Source organism: Lagenorhynchus albirostris, chromosome 7, assembly GCF_949774975.1.
Source record: "Lagenorhynchus albirostris chromosome 7, mLagAlb1.1, whole genome shotgun sequence".
Lineage (NCBI taxonomy): Eukaryota > Metazoa > Chordata > Mammalia > Artiodactyla > Delphinidae > Lagenorhynchus > Lagenorhynchus albirostris.
Genome location: NC_083101.1, coordinates 34,269,580 through 34,284,868, shown reverse-complemented (window position 1 = coordinate 34,284,868; position 15,289 = coordinate 34,269,580). Strand labels below are relative to the sequence as shown.

The 15,289-nt window shown below is 47.6% G+C and overlaps 1 protein-coding gene across 3 annotated transcripts in view; it reads left to right on the top strand.

The window, feature by feature from the left end:
• Positions 1 to 15,289, top strand: part of TMOD1 (tropomodulin 1) — an 87,386-nt gene that overhangs the window by 62,952 nt on the left and 9,145 nt on the right. For 2 of the 3 annotated variants that reach the window (XM_060154795.1, XM_060154796.1), the window contains exons 8-9: positions 143 to 286; positions 9,451 to 9,595. In XM_060154795.1, coding sequence (XP_060010778.1) covers positions 143 to 286; positions 9,451 to 9,595 — 289 coding nt within the window. Of the gene's footprint in view, positions 1 to 142; positions 287 to 9,450; positions 9,596 to 9,750; positions 10,137 to 15,289 lie in introns of those variants that run through there. The other variant, XM_060154793.1, reaches the window with a different exon arrangement.

Below are 15,289 nucleotides of genomic sequence, written 5' to 3'. Positions count from 1 at the left end.
TCGTCTTGCCTGGCCCCTGATGGTGTGCAAGGGACTCTCACTCCCAGCAAGGCTCCCTCAGTATTTTAGGTTCTACCCACAGGGGCTCCAGCCTTGATCAGGCTAACTCATGGGTACCCTGCATTTTCTCCTTTGGTTCAAGGCCCTTGCTGAGATGCTCAAGGTGAATAAGGTGTTGAAGACACTGAACGTGGAGTCCAACTTCATTTCCGGAGCTGGGATCCTGCGCCTGGTAGAAGCTCTTCCATACAACACTTCTCTGGTGGAACTGAAGATCGATAACCAGGTAAGATGGGCGAAGGTCTCCTTGTGTCCTTCACTTGATGCTCGCCATTCTGTACTTTCCCGCTTGCTGCCATATGGACTAGATGCTGCTGGACAGAGCAGATGCTGCTGCTTATAAAAGCACCAGAGCCCAGCTTTAAGGGACCTCCAAGGTTGTCCAGTCCACACCCTCCACCATGCTCACCTTCCTTCTTCATCATTCCTGCCAAGTGCTCCTCCACCTTCTGCTTGGAAACCCCTAGCGATGGGGAGCTCACTCCTTACCGAGATCACCCCTTTCATTCTCAGTGAGAATATCCTTCCTTATATCCAATAGAAATCAGCTCCCTATAAGTGCTGTTTGTTGAGTTTAACTCTGTTCTCTGCCGCACACAGGACACATCTGGTGCACAGGTTTTATAAACCATTGGAATCTTCCTCACTAGGCTAAACGTCCCCATTTTCATGAGTCACCCCCCCCCCCCCGCCCCCGCAACACACACACACTCAATGGGCTTTTGGGTCTTCTTACCATGAAGGTTACTCACTGGGCAAATTCTAGTTTGCCTTTATCCTTACAGGGTTATCATTCCTCTATACCTTCTGTGGTTCAGTCATTTATTTTCAGGGCGACTCTTTCAGTTCCAACTTTCTAAGACAATGCTAATAAGAGTATCTTGTATTTTGCATGTGTTGAGGGTGTCCTGGGGGGCAGGCTCTGTGCTGTGCACCTTATACACATCATCTCTGATCTTCCCGACAACTCTGCAGGATATGGGTGTTATCAGTCTCAGTTTGCAGAAGAGAAAACAGCTCAGAGAATCTGAAGGCAAGCAGCTTCCTCAGGGCCGCCAAGTGAGCACTTTCGGAAGCAGGATTTGAATGCAGGTCTCTGACTTTAAAGCTCACACTCCCTCCAGTACACCGTGTTGCTTCCAGTGCTAAAATGCTTTCTTCTTTATGGTTTATGGATAGGGAACTTGAGCGTTTTTTCCCCTACATGAAAATGTTTGCTGAATGGTCATATACATATGTATATAGGAAAAAGATTGGGTGGAAGTATAACAAAATTGTAGACACTGGTTGTCCCTGAATGAGATTATCTCTACTTTCTTATCCTTATTGAAAAATACTACAAACAGAGAGAAAAGTGCATAGAAGTTAAATGCACAGCTTAATGAGTCATAATAGGCAGGTAACCTCAGCCAAGAACTAAAGCATCACCAGCCTCCAGAAGGCTTTGATGGTCCCTCCCAATCATAAACCTTCAAAACTCTTCACAGTTTGCTCCCTACTTACTTTCACGCCTCCATGTCTTAGCTCTTGCTTTTCTCTCCCCCTGGAATGTCATCCCCTGCCCCTACCCCTTCTCTGCCTAGAGAAATCCTCCTCTTCCTTCTGGATTCAGTTGAAGCCTCTCTTTCTCCTAGTGGTTCTAGAGCCAGCTTGAACCAGCACGCTGGAGCTGACTGTACACATCCCTTCTCAATTCCACTTGAGTGATGGCACGCTGGTACCTTGAAGTCACTCCTAGTGAGAGTATTTACACTATGGAAATTGGCAAACACTACAAAACCAACCTTTTTGTTTGTTTGTTTGTCTGTCTGTTTGTTTTTTCCCAAGAGCCAGCATATCACCGCCTTCTCCCTTCAGCCTGCCACAGGGCCTCTAAGCCTCCCCACAAGACAGTTAGGTGCTCCTTCCCTGTGTTCTCCTAGCACCTCAGCTTCCCTGTGAGGTTCTCAGAAGACACTGCAGTGTCTGAGTCATGTCCATATCCTATTACCCGGCTCAGAGCTTGGCCCTGCAGTGGCACTTTATAAGCAGGGCTGCCCTGGATATTTGTATATGTTGTTCACTGCCCAATGAGGAGGCAGGGGGCAAAATCCAACCCATACTCTACTCTCCAAAACTCGGTATGGGGCTCTATTCACCCAGAGAAGGCACTTTTCTCTAATTCATGTGAAGAGGCCACATCAGGCCTGCAGCAGCCCTGTCATGAGAGTTTGCTGCATCCAACACCTTCCATTTCGCATATGCCAGTGGCCTGCGGTTGCATCACGCATTCCCAGCCCCCATCACTTCCACCCTTTCTTCCATTGCTGACCCTGCTTTATCGCAGGCAGATCAGATGGAACAAAGGCATGTAGCAGGCTTGGCAGCAGCCCTGAGCCAGGCCCTGGGATTGGCCACTCATGTGACTCCAGGCCTACCCAGGCAGGGAGTCACTATCTACCCAGTGTCAGCTGAAACCTGAGCCCTGGGGCAGAACGTTGGCCAAAGGTGACCCAGCGCACTGGCCTCAGGTCATTGCAGCGGCCGCTTACAGGGAGTGAGCTGCCCACTACTACTCTCAGTGCTGTCTCCCCAGAGCCAGTGCTGACCATCACCCTCACCCTGGCTAAACACCCTGTGCGAGGACATTCACTTCCCTGAGCCTGTTTTCTCGTTTGTAAAATGGGTATAGTAAGAATCTCTACTTCTAAGGAGATAAGAGATGCAAACTATGAAGTTGTTCACTTTTATAATTACTCGGAAGGTGACTTAGGGAGTTTACACGTTATTCTAAGAGTTGAGGTACTGAGCAGGTACCATATATCCATTATCTCATGTAATGCTTGCAAAGACTCTTTGTGAGTAGGTGTCACAACCCACCCCAGTATTGTAGATGAGGAAACTGAGGCCCAGGCAGGCTCTGTACCCTGCCCGAGCTCACACAGTAAGTAACAGAGGCAAGATTCGAACCCACGTCTTTGTGACTCTAAAGTCCATGAACTGTGCCTGTGTGGGCTCTTGAATCCTACTGTAGTTGTGTGTGGGTCTTGGATTTTCTCAGCTATCCCTTTCCCTTGGTGCCAGGCCAGAGCACTGGTCACCACCTGCCCCCCCCATCCCAGGAGCATCTTTCTTCAGTTCATCTCAGTGTTTGATAAGTGCCTGCTGTACCCCAGGGCTATGCTGGGCTCTGTGTGTGAATGAGGCTCTGGCTCTGCCCTCTAGGGATTCCACACTGGATAAGAAGATGGACAAGTGTACAGCTGACCATCCAACCGGGTGCCCCAGTAAGCCACAGACAGTGGGCCACTGGGGGGAGAAATCTCAGTCAGGAGCAGGTATCAGGGAGGGCTTCTTGGAAGAGGTGGAATTTGAGATAAACCCATAGGGTGGACAGTATCTCAGAGGGTGGCCACGGCCTCAGGTGCAGGGAACCACACAAACAAAGAGAAGGAGAGGGGGAAGCCGTGGAGCCCATCCAAACTAAACTAGATTAATGGGACCGCCAGAGGAAAGCGAAAAAAGGACTTAGGAGCCCAAAGGGCTCTGAATGGGTGGTTCGAGGGGAAGTGGTCTGTGGGCTGTTATCAGCACCAGTCAGAGTCATGCTCTGCGAAGATGGTTCTTGGCTGGATAGGAGAGGATTGGGGGCGGGGCGAGGCTATCCGGGCCCAGGAGACCAGAGGGGGCTCTGACTGCCCAGATGCAGGGGGCCTGTGGGGAGGTGCTCCTGGGAGCCTGGAGTCTAGAGACTGGACTGGGGCCTGGTGGGGGAGGGGTGGGCTGAGGGAAGTCTGGGGAGGGGGCTCTGCTGGCCCGGGCTAGGGGACGCCACCTGCATGTCTCACAGTGTGCCGGGAGCCCTGGGCTCTGGGCGGCGTGGCAAAGAGGAGGTGGTGAGTAGCGTTGGATTTATTCCTCGTTCTTGGTTAGTCACCAGCGTCTCCGGAGGCCGCAGCTTTCTCCTCAGCCCCTGCACCTGCAACCTATGTCAGAGTCTCTGTCCTCCTTTCTCCTTATACGGCCAAAGAAAGGGACTTGGGGCATTCTGCCCGGCGTGACATGGAGCCTCGTAGGCTGGCTCGAGACACAAATGCAGGAATACGGTTCTGGGGCAGTTTATTTACTCAGCCAGGCTCTCTTTACCTCCAGGCCATGTTCTCTTGCCGCCTGGAGTTGCCCTGGGATGGCAGTGAGGCTGGGGTGGGAGGTGGCGGCTGACCACAGCCCAGGGTGCTGAGACACACCTAGTCCAGCCCTCCACTTACCCCCTCGGTGGGGAAACCGAGGGTCAGAGAAGGGACAGGCTGGGCCAAGGTCATGGATCAAGTTAGTGTCAGAGCTGGGCTGGAACTGAGGAGCCCAGCTTCCAGACAGGCTGCATTTATGGATGGACAGGAGAGGCCCTCCCGGCGCCCAGGAAGCAGGCAGCACACATGGGGTGCCTGCAGGCCCCGTACATCCCTGGCCAGCCCTATGGCTACGGTGGGGCGGCTCTCCGCTCGTCTTGATTCACCCTCCTCCCCCCCACCCCCCAGCTCCCTCCAGCAGGCCCTTCCCAGGACCCGCAGGGCGTAGGGCACTCTCCCTGCCCCTCAGCACAGATGAGGCCTGAAAACAGGACCCCAGCCCCAGTGAAGACACGGACAACGTGTGGGGGCCGTTCGCTGGATTTCTCACTTTTCATTCCAATATTTGACAGTGAGAATGTGCTTCATATTTTGAAAAGGCGCTAAAGGAAGTGGATTGGGGTCTCAGACAGTCTCTATATCATCTGCCAGGCCAAGCCGGCCAGAGCCCAGGGCTGTGCTGGCTCCTTCAAGGACAGGCCCGAGCTCTTCCCAGCCCTTTCAGGAGCCTTGCCAGATAGGCTGGTGGAATCTTGCCATCCTCCCTCTGCCTGCCCTAGTCAGCGGTCCAAGCCCCATCTGAACCCACACAAGCTCCAGTGAACTCGTAATACCTGGGAGGAGTTCTCTGTCAAGAGTCTCAGCTGCGGTTCCATGCTTGTCCATTTGGGTGTTGGGCAGATGTGTCTTCTCAGCCTTCCCAGGTTGCTGTGCATTGATCCTGTTCCTATTTTTTCCAATCAATTCAATTCCTTGCCCTTGCCCTAGAGATACAGGGTACCGTGTGCTCTCCAAGGGCTCACAGTCTAGGGTACCATCATCCAACAGAACTTCCTGTGTTGATAGAAATGTTCTGTATCTGCACTGACCAATATGGTAGCCACTAGCCAGTGGCTCTTGCACACTTGAAATGTGCCTAATGAAACTGAGGACCTGAATTTTAAATTTTATTTAATTTTTAAATGAAGTATAGTTGCTTTGCAACATTATATTAGTTTCAGGTGTACAACATAGTGATTCAGTATTTTTTTTCTAGATTGGATTTTATTTCTATATATTCTATAATAATACAGTTGAAAATCTTGCCCACTTTCACACTCAATAACTTTAACAATCAGTTCTTCTTAAAATTTTGGCCTAGGAGAACATCTGTATATCCAAACAGATGGGTTTGTGTGCGCGCGCGTGCACGTGTGTGTGTGTGTGTGTGTGTGTGTGTGTGTGTTTATAACAAAGATAAATATGTATAACCTATTGTTCCCTGTTTGCCTTGAAAGAGAGTAGCCCAAGGGCAAACTCCGTTTTTGTCTCTTGCAAACATCCTACGTGTGGTACCTTAAAGTACACTGCCTGTGCACTGCTATATTTAAAATAGATAAGGAACAAGGACCTACTGTATAGCACAGGGAACTCCACTCAACACTCTGTAATAACCTAAATGGGAAAAGAATTTGAAAAAGAATAGATACACTCACATGTATAAGTGAACCACCCCGATGCACACCTGAAACCAACACAACATTTTTAATCAACTACACTCCAGTATAATATGATTCAGTATTTTTATAGATTATACTCCATTATAAGTTATTACAAGAGAATGGCTATAATTCCTTGTGCTATACAATATATCCTTGTTGCTTATCTGTTTTATACATAGTAGTTTTTACCTCTTAATCGCCTATTCCTATCTTGCCCCTCCCCACTTCCCTCTCCCCTCTGGTAACCACTAGTTTGTTTTCTATATCTGTGCATCTGTTTCTGTTTTGCTATATATATTCATTTGTATTATTTTTTAGATTCCACATAAATTTTATTTAATTTTAATTACTTAAAGTTTAAAAAAACCCAAACAATCTGATTAAAAAATGGGCAGAGGATCTGAATAAGAAGACATACAGATGACCAACAGGTACATAAAAAGTTGCTCAACATCACTAATCATCAGGGAAATGCAAATCAAACCACAATGAGCTACCACCTCACACAGTTAGAATGGCTATTATCAAAAGGTAAGAATTAACAAGTGTTGGCAAGGATGTGGAGAAAAGAAAGCCTTGTGCACCATTGGTGGGAATGTAAATTGGTGCAGTCACTATGGAAAACAGTATGGCTATTCCTGAAAAAATTAAAAATAGAACTACCATATGATCCAGCAATTTCATTTCTGGGTATTTATTGGAAGGAAATGAAAACACTAATTCAAAAAGATATATGTATCCCCATTTCATTGCAGCATTATTTATAATAGCCAAGACATAGAAACAACCTAAGTGTCCATTGATGGATGAATGGATAAAGCAAATGTGTTATATACAATGGAATATTATTTAGCCATAAAAAATGAAATCTTGCCATTTGTGACAACATGGATGGACCTAGAGGGTATTATGTGATGTAAAATAAGTCAGACAGAGAAAAACAGATACCATATGATCTCAGTTATATGTGGAATCTAAGAAAAAACAAAAGGCAAAACCAACCAAGCTCACAGATACAGAGAACAGATTGGTGGTTGCCAGAGGTGGGGGGTAAGGAGTGGGTGAAATGGGTGAGGGAGGTCAAAAGGTACAAACTTCCAGTAATACATAAGGCATGGGGGTGTAATGTACAGCATGCTGACTATAGTTAATAGTGCTGTATTGCATATTTGAAAGCTACCAAGACAGTAAATCTTAAAAGTCCTCATTGTAAGAAAAAACCCACTTTTTTGTATTGATAACTGTGTATGGGGATAGATGTTAACTAGACTTACTGTGGTGATCATTTCACGATGTATACAAATATTGAATCATTATATTGTATACCTGAAACTAATATAATGTTATGTCAGTTAAAAAAGATTTAAAGAGCCACATTCCCCTGGTGACTGCTGTACTGAACAACACAGGTCTAGCTGGAGAGACAGTGTGGAGGCAGGTGACCCAGTAATGCAGATGGACTGGGCCGGGAGTAGAGAGGGACATACACTGGGCCACTTGAGTATCCAGTGGAGAAGGATGGTTTCCAGGGGTAAGGATCAGGAAAGGTCTCGTGGGGAAGGGGGCATTTGTGATGGGTATTAAAGCACTAAGGATACACCAACAGGTGGGTACGGGAGGGTAGGGGCATTCCACATGGAGGCAGGAGGGCACATGAACATTTAGAAATAGACCTCTGCCTGCACGAGGTACCAGGTACCAGACTCCCCATCCCTGGGGTAACCAGGCTGAGTAAAGACTGAGAGAGGAAATAAAGGCAAGGACTAAACTGTAGCACTTGGAGTGCCAGGCTGAGGAGGAGGCGGGGCTTATCCTGTTGGGTTATTGAATGAATTGAGACCCTGCAAGTTGTGCACAAGGCATTGGGAACATAGTAAGCTCTCAATAAATGGCAGCAGTTATTGGCAGTGGGAAGTGATTGGAGGTGGTTATGTGTTTCTGTTTGCTGCTTCTTTAGATCAATTTGGCAGTCTTGCCATCTTAGCAATATTAAGTCTTCTGATCCGTGAATATGGGATGTTTTTATGTTTATTCAGGTCTTCCTTAATGTACAATGCTGTGGTATAGTTTTCAGCGTGCAAGTCTTTATTAAATTTATTCCTAAATATTTTTATGTTATTGTAAATGGAATTCTTGTCTTAATTTTATTTTTGGATTGTTCATGGCTAGTGTATAGAAACACAGCTGGGTTTTGTATATCAATCTTACACCCTACAAGCTTGCTGAACTCGTTTATTAGCGCTAATAGTTTTTTGTGGATTCCTTAGGATTTTCTAGATACAGTATTGTGTCATCTGCAAATAGGAATAGTTTTGCTTCTTCCTTTCCAATATGGTGACTTTTCTTTCTTTTTCTTACATAATTGACATCCAAGACGATTTCCTTGTCTCGTTTCTGCTCTGAGGGGGAATATCTTTAATTATTAAATATGATGTTAGCTTGCCTTCTCTGTCTTTTCAAACCTCTTTAAGATTATATTTACTTTTTAATATCTTATTGTACATAAAACTCAAACAATACAGTAAGATACAACAGAACACAAAACAGGAAGATACAAAAAAGGAAACAAAAACTTCCCCAAATTCCACCACCACCAATATGCTCCCAGGCTTTTCAGTGTATGTATATGGGAAATAGAGATAACTTTACATAAATATGACCCGTTTTGTCACTAGGCTTTGTCTACTCAATATTGTGTCATGGCATATTTTCCAGCCTGGAACTGACAATTCGCACCATCATTGTACAGCTGCCCATGTTCTATTATAAAGCTGAACCGTCATTTATTTGAGCAACCCCCTCTTGATGAATGTTTGTTTCCCTTTTATCCCCACTTTTATAAATGAGACTGATGAATATCCTCATCATATCCTTCCCAACACTGTGTATTATCGTGTTTTCCTTTCCTGTCCTTTTCATCTTTGTCAGATGATCACTATAGATTTGGGGGTAGGGAACTAGCATGATCAGGGTGAGGCTTTAGGAGGCTAACTCTGGCAGTCCCAACTTACTATGGGACCTTAGGCAAATCCTCTTCCCTCTCTGGGCCTGTTTCTTTATTTGTAAATGGCTAAAGGACTGGCTAGCAAACCTGGCTGTGTATTGAAATCACCTGGGGAGTTTTAAAAACCACAGACACCTGAGTATCATTGCAGCCAGTGATTCTGATTTAATTAGTATGCGGGATAGCCTGGGCTGTAGGATTTTTAAATCTCCCTGAGACTAGATGATGTGAAGGTCCTTCCTGCTGAAATATTCTAGGAAGGCTGCTGTGAAGCAGTAGAAAGATCTGTTCTTGGTGTCCAGCAGCCCTGGGTTTGAATCTCAGCTCATTCGCTCCTGGCTAGCTCCTGTCTTTTCAAACCTCTTTAAGATTATATTTACTTTTTAGTATGGCTGTGTGACTTTTCAACTTCTCCAAACTTCCATTGCCCGCCCCCACCCCCAGCCCCGCTCTTGGAGTGGGCGGGGACAGGGAGGTATTAAAATCCCCGCCCACCACTCAGGGTTTCTGCAGGTAGAGAAGGTTTAGGTCCTGCACAAACGAATGAGAGGTGACTGTGTTCTTTTCTTGATCAAAGAGCCAGCCCCTGGGCAACAAAGTGGAAATGGAGATTGTGAGCATGTTGGAAAAAAATGCAACACTTCTCAAATTCGGCTACCACTTCACTCAGCAGGGGCCCCGGCTGCGGGCGTCCAACGCGATGATGAACAACAACGACCTTGGTGAGTGGACATATGCACCCTACCCGCCGCCTATCATTCTTTCCACCTGTCATGGGGGGTATGGCAGGGAAAACTCCACTGCCGCCTTCCCCAAGGGAGTCCTCTTTTTGGGCCTGACTCCCAGTTTTCATGCTGATCCCGTTCCCTTGTTTTAGGTGTTTGCGCCTTGCCTCCCCACAGACCCTTGCCTAGACACAAGCGCCCTGCCTGCAGGCGCCGAGGCCAGGCCCTCCTCCCTGCAGGTAGCTCAGCTGAGCACAGGGCTGGACCCAGAGTGCACCCTCAGCGTGTTAGCCGGGTGAAATGAAACGTGGGAGGCACAAAGCCAACACGGAGTCTCCTCCGCTTCTGAATACCCTTTTTGGAGCCCAGAGTCCTCTCCAGGTCATACAGTGTGGCCCAAGCCCCAGATCCCAAGGCCACCAAACAGCCCTGCTACCCACACTGCAAACCCAGGGGACTTCATGTTGCTTTTAACGTAAAGGTTGAAAATGCTGACTTTATAGTAAAGTAAAACAGGTTACATTTAATCTCAGTTAAAGACATAGTTTGCATTTTTTTCTTAAAAAAAAAAGAAAGAAAATGTCACAGTCTTTCTTAGGAGCAAACACCAAAAAGAAACACTAGTCAGTTGAACAAAAGGGAGACCGATCACCGACTTACTTCCAGATGCTAAGTGTTCTCAAGCTCTATGCCTAGTTATTTCTCATGTGTATTCCTGCTGGCTGCTTAAAGAACTTGATAGCGTGTCCAAAGAGGAGTATGTCTGATAAGCCTATAGGAAAATAAGAGGAAAAAAACAAGGAGTAGGTCTGTTAACTTAATTGATCATTATATTCAGCTGTGAGTTTCCTAGAATCAAGGCAGGAGGAAGACAAACCAAGTTACATGATTCTTGTCAGAAGAGAAGGAAGCGTAATGAGTTTTTTAAAAAGAAGAAGCTTCATTCTGGGATTGAATTGTGAAATAACTGTATTTCTAAAGGATGATGCCTTCAGTGAGTTTTTCATCAAATTCAAACCTGCTCTAAATATGTTGCTTTTTTTTTGTTTCTAACACTCAGTAAAATGCAAGGAGCTTAATACTAAAGCACATCTCAGAGTTCAGGTATGTCCCTTCCTGTGATGAATCTGAAGCTAGGTTAATACATGGAAGGCCTAGAAGAATGGAGATGAGTATGTAAGTGTGTATGCACGAGGCAGGTACTCACAGAACCTGTGCATAGATAACCACAGAGCTACTCAATTCAACAAACATTTCTCGAAGTCCTATAGGGCACTGGCTGTTGAAGGTATAGGTTCCTGTTCTTAAGAGGCTATGTATTCATTGCTTTCTCCAGCTGCTACTTTTTCTAGAGCTGCAGATCTAGAAAAGTCCATCAAACAAACAAAAACAACAAAAAAACCCCCACCAGGTCAGGTGTCCTGGTTTATCTGAAGTGTCCTTATTTGAAATAAAAGAGAGCAAACACAAACAACTAAGAATTAGAATTATCATGGTGTGACAGAGGTGATAGCTACATTGAATTGTTGAGGAAGGTCTGCGACCTGGACTCTATTGGCCCAGCCGTGATCTGGCTGCAGAACCAGCACTTAAAAGCCTTGAGTTCTATTCTGATATTCAGTAATCTCACTTTTTTTTTTCTCTCTCTCAGCTTAGATTAAGCTTCTTATGTGTCCCTCGGTGCCTATCTCAAGGCTAATCCAGCTTTGGTCTTCCAGTGGCAAGATGGCTTGGAGGACTTCTTTCTAGGGACAGAAGTTTCCGGATGACTAGAGTCAGGGGTGCTGTAGGGGGGACCCCAGGGTCAGCTGGAGGCTAGAAGAAATGGCCCTTGAGGACTCTCTGTCCTGAGAGTCTATGATTCCAAAATCCAGGCCCAATTCCTATCACCAGGGACTTGCTGAGGTTATGGCAGGAGCCCAGCATGCCAGAGCTGGACGGGACCTCAGGCTCCTCCCTCCAGTTCTCCTCTGGAGAAACTGAGGCCCGGGAGGGACTGCCCTTCTAGACAGTGGTTCAGTCAAGTCACGCCCGTTGTTAGTTACAGCGAGCACTTTGGGAGCATCTTTTGTGTGCCCAGGACTGTGCGAGGTGACATAAGGGGTAGCAGAAAGCTAGTGCACTGTAAAGAAGCTTTACAGCCTTTTATGGGAGAAAGTCATGCCCCCAATTCAAGAAGGCCTACAAACTGTATCCGAACAAAGTGAGCAAATGATTTGTGAGGACAGAGGCTGGTTAATCCAAGCATCCTGGTGGGTGTGGGCATGAGTCAGCCTTTCAAGGAAGAGACAGGTTGTGTGGGAGGTCAGGAGGCCTTCCTGGCAGGGGTGCTGGTGTAGGCAGAGGCAAGGTGGTAGGACTCAGTATGCAGGATAGGAGAGACAGAAAGTTCCGAAAGGACTGAGGAACTATTACTGGGAGTTACACCTGGACGGAAAAACAGGAGCTCCCAGAGGAGGGAGGGAAGGACATTCCAAGCAGAGGGAACAACATGGGCCAAGGCAGGACGATGAACAGGTATATGAGGTATTCACGGGAAGGGGGCTGGGTAGGTGTGGGAGGCTGTGAGCCAAAGGCCTTTCACGCCAAGCTCAGGAGTTTGGTGAGGAAAGCAGGTGGGAAGTGGGACCGTGGCAGTTTTCTGGGCAGGAATGATAGGTGATTAAAATGGGCCTCTGAGTTACCCCATGGAACTGTGCAGCTATTCCCTTGAGGTTCCCCACAGAAGGAATTAGAGCAGAATCATCTAGGTGACTGCACGCAACAGAGTACTAGTCGGTGAAGTAGGACATCTAGCTTTAAAAGCAAATTTGCACCCATCTGCTAGTTTTTGTGAAAGAAACGCTTCTGATTCTGATGGTGCACCGGTGTCCTCCTGCAAAAGAGAAATCCTGACTTTCTTTCCAACACAGTATTTTCATCCTGCTCTTGATGCTGTAATGAAGCAGACAGGCTTCCATGTTTCTCAGCTGAATATGTTTGTCATAAAAGCCGGCCCCGGTCCAGCCACCGTGGTTGTTACTGTGTCTGCTGCTGCAGCTTGGCGGCAGCAGGCAAGCTCTGCGTGGACGAGAGCGGGCCTCTCCGATTTCCTTCTCACTCCAGCCAACCTCTGTGCTGGCTCCTGGCCCATTGCCGGGTCTGCGGGACCTGGGCTTTGCTTACCTGCAAGGCAGGTGGGCTCTTCCTTGGGAGACATTTAATCCCTAAGGCCATGGGTCAGCCCTGCCCAGGACCCATCCTGAATGGCATGTCTTTGGTCCTTCCCAGCCATTGCCCTGGGCTCTTAACAGAGTGCTCTATGGGAGAGAGTGGGGTGCCAGGGTGAGGGGGTGTCAGGAAGGAGCCGAGGACCCCCATCTCTCTTTTCCCATGGTGACACCTCAGACGACTCCTATCTCCACACTATTTATAGCTGAGAGCCAGGCTGGCACTCAGGTCCTGTAAATCTGCCACTGAAGCTCTCTTCACTTAATGAAATCTGAATTGCAGCCTCCAGGTTAAGACAGTTGTGTGGTAGAGTAACATGTTTAAAAGCAGAAAACATCCCTTCCTGGGAAAGTCACTTTTTTACTATACTCTCAAGGAAGACCTTTCTAACAGGCACCCCAGACACAGCACATACACCCCAAATCAATTTCATCATCTTCCCCCAAAACCATCTTGGGAAAGGGCACTACTTTCCTTGCAGCCATTCAAGCCAGAAATCTCTACCTCTCTCTATGCACTACCCCCAGCCCAGCCAGCCACCTCCTCACCAGCCACCTTGCCCTGCCCTTTGTCAAGCCCTCATCACATTTACCGGGCATCCTGAAACGTCCTCGGGCCCTGCAGCTCCTCTAGCTCCTCCAGGGCGGGCATCTCACGCAGCGCTCATCCCAAAGCTTGTCCCACCACTCTGCTTAGAACGCTTTCTGTGTTCCCACTGCTCTCAGGTTAAACTCCTTGACGTGGCTTCTAAGTCCCTTAGTAACCGTAGCTGATACTTACATGGCGCTCACTGCGTGCCAGGCCTGCTCTGAACACTTCAATCTTACTAACTCCTGTAACGTTCCCAACAACCAGTTGAGGCAGGTGCTGTCGTCATCCCCATCCTACAGTAAGGAGACAGAGGCCTAGAGAAGTAGGTAAGGTTACCCACTGTCCATGGGTGGAAGTGGGACTTGTCCCGGCAGTCTGGCCCCAGAACCTGTGCTCTCCACCTCTTCTCTGGGTGAGGCCCTGCCAGACTCATCTCTTGACACCCCAACAAGCCATCTTCTTGCCCTACTGGTACCAACCGGTCCAGGTAGCTGGAGTGCCTCCCAGTGACCCAGGCAAAAGCCTCCCTTTAGAGGACTGTTACTCCTAATGCTTCCCGTACTTTCCCACCGTCTATCCCTTTATCGTTTAAGATTCAGTGTACAACTTAACCCCCGTCCTTGGAAAATCTGACCACTTCGTTCATTGTGCCTCTCATACTTGATAGAGATCTACCAGGGTACTTGTGATGTTTTATCAGATTTCTTGTATATATATCTTGGTCCCCTGTTAATCTTTATTTCTGGTACCTGTGCTTGGCACATCATAGCACTCAGTCAATGCTGTTGAATATAAAATGCTCCCCAAAGACATGATGGAGGTGTAAAGCTTGGTGGGAGCTCAAGCCTCGAATGGGGGTTGGTCCAGATGACTCGAGATTCCTTCCGGCTCTGACAATAAACGAGTCTCTGGCAGTTGCAATGATAAGCAACGTGGAGGAGTTCGCTTTAATGAATGTAAAAAGCAGGTTGATTTGAAGAAGGATATTGGGAGACCTGGCTTCTGCTCCCAGTTGCATCTCTTATTCACTGTGACTTGAGGCAAGTTACTTCCCTCTTGGCCTCAATTTCCTTCATTATTTAAATGGAAAGAAAAAAAGAAAACCTGAATAAGTGGGTGCCTTTCCCTTCTCCCCATCCAGTCCCTGCAGAAGCCAGTGGCAGGGGAACCCTGCACAGGTGCAGCCCAGTGTGCATACTGAGGGCAGGTAGGGGGAGACAGCGCGGGATCCTTTTCTGTACCTTGAGCCACGAGCTGGGGACTCCGGTTCCTGGCTCTGCCGCTTGCTCTCAGGGACCCTGGCTCCCTTCTCTTCTCCAGGGGAAAGGAGCTAGTCCTACTTATGAGAACCAGATGAGATGTGGGTATGTAAAGCCTACATGGACAGGGCCGGATTGTACTGAGGGAGGCGCTGGACCGAGGCTCCAGATGAGTCACAAGCCTTGGTTCCGTCTGGTACCAGCTTTATTATTTTGTTCCCTGCCATACTTTCCTCATCCATAACATGGCAATGGTGACAACACTGACACTCCAGAATTGTTGGAGGGGCTCCAATGAGGGGTTGAGTGCAAAAGGGGTATAACGCTTGTTCAGCTAACGTGTCAAGCCTGGCTCATGTAAACCCTCTGGTCACTCTGGGCAAACTTCTGCTCTTTGGGCTTTGGTTTTTGTTCCCCCCCATCTTCCCCCAAGCTGTTGGACACTCTGATGGTCTCCAGAAATCTGGCCAGACACACTGTCTTCTCTCCAGGAGACTGCCCACTGATTTGCATTCATTGTTCTTTCAAGGCGGGTGGAGGGGAGGGGAGGAGCTCAGGCAAAGGCTAAACTCTAGGCCCCAGACTGGGCAGCCTGTGTGCCCCTGCGCCCCTCCACACCAGCGCCTAGCCT